The sequence below is a fragment of the Cariama cristata genome, unplaced genomic scaffold, assembly GCF_000690535.1.
Source record: "Cariama cristata isolate BGI_N322 unplaced genomic scaffold, ASM69053v1 scaffold8442, whole genome shotgun sequence".
NCBI classification, from domain to species: domain Eukaryota; kingdom Metazoa; phylum Chordata; class Aves; order Cariamiformes; family Cariamidae; genus Cariama; species Cariama cristata.
Genome location: NW_009604354.1, coordinates 4,880 through 11,549, shown reverse-complemented (window position 1 = coordinate 11,549; position 6,670 = coordinate 4,880). Strand labels below are relative to the sequence as shown.

At 39.7% G+C, this 6,670-nt stretch overlaps 1 protein-coding gene across 1 annotated transcript; it reads left to right on the top strand.

Annotated features, from left to right (window-relative positions):
- The first annotated feature begins 922 nt into the window (after positions 1-922).
- SSU72 (SSU72 RNA polymerase II CTD phosphatase homolog (S. cerevisiae)) lies at positions 923-4,700 on the top strand. Its single transcript, XM_009695558.1, has 3 exons — positions 923-1,104; positions 2,952-3,070; positions 4,118-4,700. Exons 1-3 carry the CDS (start codon positions 990-992, stop codon positions 4,217-4,219), a joined length of 336 nt encoding a protein of 111 aa, XP_009693860.1. The 5' UTR covers positions 923-989; the 3' UTR covers positions 4,220-4,700.
- The last annotated feature ends 1,970 nt before the right edge of the window (positions 4,701-6,670 follow it).

Below are 6,670 nucleotides of genomic sequence, written 5' to 3'. Positions count from 1 at the left end.
CTGTTATCCTTACTGCTATTTTAATTTAAAAATATATGCCTAGATGGCTAAAAATACTGCTGCTTCAAAGCAAGGAAGAGATGCATCAGTTTCCAGGCTTTCTTATTTCAAACTTTTCCCGGTATTCCTAATTTACCCATAAAACTTTTGCCTTCAGAGGGAGTTTGGTCTTAAGTCGAGTGAGCAGATCTATGTGACAGTCAACCCTGGTGTGCTCCTAATGAAACTGCACGTCCCAGAAGGCTGAGAAGACGGTGGGATTAGTGAATCCTGTCTGAAAGGGGGATACGGGGTGTAAACTTGAGCCTGAAGGTTACAGTACCAGCATAAATATAGCTACCAAGCAGCATAACAGATTCCTTTCACACAGCGACTGAAGTTCTGACAGGCGTAAAGTCACTGTTTTTCTTCATTCCCATTTATATATCTTGGGATATTTTAAGGGATTATGCTTCTGTGATTTATTTAACTTTGGAAGTTCAGTTGCATAAACCTGAGGCCTGAGTAGGGCTTCATGCAGATGTGCAGTTGACACTAGAAACACCATATAATTGACTTTCAAGATAGAGGCCCCTGGAGTGAGGGGCAGTGACTTAAGTGAATGTAGGACATTCTGCTCACGCAAACAGCTAAGTCTGTGTGTTCTAAGCATTATGGATATAAAAATAGTTGCCCAGGGAAAATTGTCCTTCTGAGGAGCTCTGCTCTTATGAGGGCCTTTTAAAGCTTGTCTGTCATTGTACTAATGACAGTGACAGGTCTCTAAAAACCAGAAGCTGAATGAATCACCCCGATGGGGATCATGCTGCCACCTTAGGAATCTATTTAGTGGTCACTGATATTTATATTTGCAAACAGAAAGAACCTTATTTTAAAGATAGAGTAATAATTTAACTTGTACTGGTCATTTGCTCAAAAACGTGACTTTTCTTAAAGTGAAGGTACTTAACTCAAGCAACTTCAGATACACACAGAATGGGATTTTACACATGTTGGACAGAAATAAGAGAATCAAGCCACGACCAGAAAGATTCCAGAACTGCAAAGATGTTTTTGATTTGATCCTAACGTGTGAAGAAAGAGTCTATGATCAAGTAGTAGAAGGTAAGGACCTTGAGCTGATAAACCAAGTTAACTTTGAGTGCCTTTTTTTTTTTTTCCTTCCCCTTCTCCCTGAAGTCCTTCACAAATCGAGAAACATCTGTCTCCTCTGACTACTGCTGCTGGAACACCAGCACGGAAAAGAGCTCGCAGTCCGTTGACGTAGACTTTATGTACCAGAGAAGTGATGGCTGAATACTTATTTCTAAAAGATGCTGGTTTTGGCAGCTACACAGAATGTGTATGTATAGCAATTTTAAGGGCTGACATAAGGAAATAGCAAGCATTTGGAGAAACCCAAATACATTTTTGGTTTGAAAATGCTCATGGATCTAGAAAACTAGCAAGTTGTATGTGATGAGCATTTTTTCACCCTGGGTTGATGGAGAAACAGAGTCTAAGCTGTCTTCCTTATGCTTCCTTCCCTTCTCTGCAGAAGACTTCCTGTGACCTACCAACAGTTTATCCACAATAAATACCTCCTGTACAGGTGGAGAAACTGTTCTTGAATGTGGTTAAGACTCTGCAAACATGCTATGGCTTTGCCCTTAAATGAGTCAAAGTGAGATATGCCAGAAGAATCTCGGTGGGGGATTGGGTTCCGCATGAACACAATGCGGCAAGCTTGGTGTGAACTCACTGAAAGTCATGGGGTTTCAGCGATGACTCAGTTAGCTCCTGGGCTGAGAACGCTGCCTCTCTCTGGAAATGCTGGTTACGGGCTTACATGAGGTTTAAGGTGTCTCCTTTACATTGAAAGACCAACCAACTGAATTAGTATCATACACATCATTTAGAAGGCTGTTGCCTTGCCTTTTCAGTCCTCAGTGGTCACGTCACAAGCAATACAGAGCACGATACATTTGGGCTTCTGCAAGCTGAGCAATTAGTGCTCTGAATGTTTAAATGAAGTGTTTGAAATGTATTGGTAAGTTATGACAGCAACTGCCCTGGTACTTGAATGGATCTTCAGCAAGTTCAGCATGTCTCGCACAGAGAGCAGCTTTCACTCTAATGTTTTAGGTGAGTATCATGAGGAAGAGAGGTGAAAAGCAACGACTTGCTCATTTTGCAGTTGTGCATCTCTAACTTCATGGCAAAGCCCTTCATAATGGACTGACAAAAGGAAGGCGGCTTGGGTGCTACCAGATGGCTCTAGATGGGAAAGCTGAAATATTTTAAAATGGAGGCCTCAACAAGTTTGCCAAAATGAAGTTGTAGGATGGGATTAGGAGAGAACAAGTTGTAGCTTGAAAACAGTGTGTGTAATAGGAAGGTTATGTTAGAGAGGCATAACAATAATACGGGGCGGGGGGTAGTAGGAAAAGGATGTTTTATTTTTCCCCTTTCACCCCTTGTTAACAAGCGGAACACATTAAAGCTAGAATTTTCTAATGTGACTATCAGTGCTTGACTTGTAGGAGTTCACCTTGCAGTTTAACTTTCAGAGTGTTGGATGTACAGTGCTTTTTTTAAAAAACGGGCGCTGAAAACTCTCCAGGTGAGGAAACCTGAAATCATTCCTGACTTTTGAGAATCTTGATCTTGGTCTTTAAAGACAGTCAGAGTAAGGTGAGCAGTGGCTTTTCTTGACCAGGGCAAAACTGTCGTGACCCTTCCACAAAACTGAATCCTTTTGTTTCCAAAATCCATCTCTTGGTTTTGAAATAAGAGGGACTATTGTTTAAGACAATATTAAATAAACGATTTTCTAAAAACAAGTTTGGAGAAGGCAGAGGTGGACAATGTCTATGTGTGTTTTTTTTTTTAAATCTTACGAATACTCTGTGTAAAATATGATACCATTCCACCCAAAGTTTCGCTGTTACATGTGTTTTGTTTTCAAATAGATTTAAATTCCAGAGAGCAGGAGACATGTCAGCCAGTACATGTGATCAATGTGGACATTCAGGATAACCATGAGGAGGCAACGCTGGGTGCTTTCCTTATCTGTGAGCTCTGCCAGTGTGTAAGTAGAGAGGGCTCATTGCCTACGGGTACCTTGCACCTCCTGACTGCACAGAAGTTGGGGTTTGCTTAGTACTCCTTAAAGATGCTACATATTGTAAAAGTTGTTTAAGTAAAATCCATGTCAAGAGACATAAGTTTCCAAATTCTTGTGGTTATTTTTGGAGCTGTTCCGCAAACAGATGAGTTGTAACCAGGTTCATGGTTTCCGAAGTGGACTCTGTGCGTGTGCATTCAAACCCAATTCATTGATAGCTTAAATGAAAAGCAGTATTGCAAAGCCCCACACGTAGCCATTACTTAAAACACAGCTGAGCCCATACTCAAAACACTCTTTATGGCAAAAACGTCCATTTCAAAAGCAGTTGTAATTGGGATTTAAACATCAGAGTTGCATTCTGAATCACAATATGCTTGAAAAACATCCTATGTAGGTGTATTTCATAGTACCACCCTGTTATGTGTATGATGTGGAAGAAAAAAAAATGGTGCCTTCTGTCATCCATATTCAGGGGCCCTAGCCCTTGAAATAAGACTGAAATAAGCTGCACTCGAAACAGTTGATGTAACTGTCAAGAGAACAGAGAAAGGATCTGTGTCCCTTTACAGTGTGCAAGTTGGTTCCAGGGTGGCAACAGGCTTTTTTTTTTTACTCCAGTCTGTGTGATCTATTCTGGTCTTAAATCTTTTCCAGATTCAAAAAGCCTGAGAGGGTTCAAGGACTTGAAATTTTAGCCATCTGTTCAGTGTGCTTGTAGCTATTCTGAAGCTTCCATTTGTTATCTATCTGGATGTTGCCTACTTATCGAAGTACTAGTTAAGTGCCAGTTTAGTGGGTTGGAGAAGGAAGGATATGCAGACAAACGTGATGCAGAATATATGTACCTTCGGGAATGCTGGGAATCTCAATAAAGCACCCAGTGCTGCACTGTTTGGTACAGCCCGCTGGTTGAGATGTCACAGTAAGCCAAAAGCGTTGAATTATTACAGTTTTCTAAACTACATCGTATCCTTGGAGTCCAGTTGCTTAGTGTTTTTTCTCTTCCAGATACAGCACACAGAAGACATGGAAAATGAAATAGATGAGCTGTTACAGGAATTTGAAGAGAAAAGTGGAAGGACTTTTCTTCATACTGTCTGCTTTTATTAAAGCACATCTGTCTCTTAGGCCTTAATACCGATGAGGGAAGCATGTGTTTAAAGTTCTGATTATACTGTATTTTTCCTGGAAAATGAATATCGATCTTTTTTTTGTTTAAAAACTCCTTTTCAGTGTCTTTTTGTTTTGTTTCAGGTATTCTGTCACAGGTAGGCAGAGATACTGGTTGGGGTTGTACATATGAGATGATTAAAAGTATACACAAAGGCCACCTATTTAAAAATGAAAATCAAGTTTTTCTTTAAATCCTACTTTAATTATTGCAAGTAGGTTTTTAATTATAAAGAGAATGTTTCTTGAATATAAGTTTATAATGTATTTTTCCAGCTTACAAATTTATTTTATTTCAGTTGTGCTTTTTTTTTTTATTTTGATGTGACAGAATGGCTGAACTATGTGAGGATATGAATGGAACAATGAAAAACGAGTATCTGTATATTATTAGATATAAAGTTGGAAGCATCCAATAAAACTGAAAAACCTGTAAGTTTGTCTGTTTTCAAAATAGAAGCTAAGTAAGTGTGACCGGTCTCTGAGGTAAAGCATGAAGTATCTGAAGTAGCAGACGAATGCTCCTTCATCCAAAGTGTCTTGCAGAGGGTACTGACAGCAAGATCATCTCGAAGGGAATCAAAAGACCTGAACTGTGTCCCTCGGTCAGAGAGGCTGTGTATTTGGGCTGCTCATAATGATTTTTTGATCCTGTGTTGAACTAAACTAAACTGCTTTCTCCGTGTGAATTAGGGTGCTACCAGGAAATCTTTTGGGATCTTAATTGCTTTTGAATTATCGTATGTGAGATTATTAAGACTGTGAGGTTGTAACTGTGGCAGTCAGGGCCAATTGTATAGATGTCTTCTATAAGGAAGATGGGGGGAAATGATGCACTCCACTGTCAACAGAAATAGTTTAAAGTGCTTTTTTTTTTTTTAACTGAAATATAGGGCAATAGTAAACATGCTTGTCATGGCTCAAAATCCAGAAACTGAGTATGTGTATAAAAACAGAGCAAAAGCTCAGACTTCTGTTTGTTCAAACTGATAAAAGTGAAAACAAACCAAATTATTAGACATTCAAAGTGTGAATGGTAAAGTCTTGCTGCTTACAGGCAAGAGAAGACCTTAAAAATTGTTTTGTTAAAGGAACCTGTAAACGATTTGGAGCAAAGGAGATCTGTGTGCTCTTTAATACTTGAATAGGTGAGGACAACTTCTTAAACATCATGTTAAAAGTGAAGTAGCATGAAATGTGGTTTGAGCTCCTGGCTTCCCCCTCTCATTCGGTCACTGACCTCACATGAATCACCTAGTTTTCCTTAACTTTGTTTTGCACATGCAGGGAGTTAGCGCTAAGTACTTTCTCTCGGTTTAGGGCAATGTTACCCATCTACGCGGACAACTTTGGCTATGTATATGGTAAGTCATATGGCAATGCCACTTAACCTCTTTCAGTGAACACACATACATTAAAAGGCATCCGCTCCACACCTGAGAACTGCAAGTCCGTATCTGAAAATATATATCTTTGCGGTTGCAAATCTTGAAGTCTGTTGAGTCAAGCTCCCAAAGAAATCATGTACCTCTACACTCCCAGGATCTGTGGATTGGCCATGGTTTCAGCTGCCTTGTGGGAAAACTTAGACCTCTGCCAGCTCAGTCTGTGTCCTGGACAGTGTCCAAATGGGTCACTGCATCATACTCAGGTCCCAGGAATGTATAATATCCCTGAATTACCTGTGCTATTTTTCTTGTCTGTTAAAAATACTGAAAGCAAAAATTTTGTAGAGAATGAATGGATAATAGATCAGAACAATTAGGGGATGGGGAGTCCAAGCAGCGGTTGCGGTAAGGTTTTCAGGGTGGATGTTTTCCAATTGGCTTGTCCTGTCCCATTTTGTTTCTGGAGACTCTGTATTTGAAGGATTTCATTCAGCCTCCTCTGCTTCTGCTCATTTGTCTGTCTTGATACCATCCATGTTACCATGGGGATATTTACAGCCAAAGGAAGAAGATGGTTCTGTAAGGACTAAACTGCTTTAGTTGATCTCTTTAAAAAGATATTTCAAGCAAGTATGGTACTGAGTATTTTCAGCAGGGCTTTCCTTCCCTATACAGTATCAGTACAGAAGTCCAGCCTGTGGCAAGGTGAAATTTGGAGAGTGTTTGAAAATGTTTTGTACCTTCAACTTAATTCATCCTGAACAGAGCACTTGGCTGTTATTTTGTAGAAAGACAGTAAAAACCCAGACAGAATGTTTCAACCCATGTTTTGTGGAGATTTCAGCAGTGTCCTTTTTATTACATAAAGATTATACTTTTCGTGTGCATAATTGGCAAGAGAATTCTGGTTGCTGTAGTGCTAAGTATGGATTAATTACTAGAACTTCAGCTCACCGCATCTCTTCAACTGAACTGAGAAGCCTTGGTCTAAAAACATGATGTA

What these genes read in the sequence shown, in the direction of transcription:
- SSU72 (XM_009695558.1), top strand. Translation starts at nt 990, where the DNA reads ATGTTGGACAGAAATAAGAGAATCAAGCCACGACCAGAAAGATTCCAG. An exon ending in CTATGATCAAGTAGTAGAAG is followed by an intron (nt 1,105 to 2,951) that starts GTAAGGACCTTG and finishes GTTTTCAAATAG; the next exon opens with ATTTAAATTCCAGAGAGCAG. An exon ending in TCTGTGAGCTCTGCCAGTGT is followed by an intron (nt 3,071 to 4,117) that starts GTAAGTAGAGAG and finishes TTTCTCTTCCAG; the next exon opens with ATACAGCACACAGAAGACAT.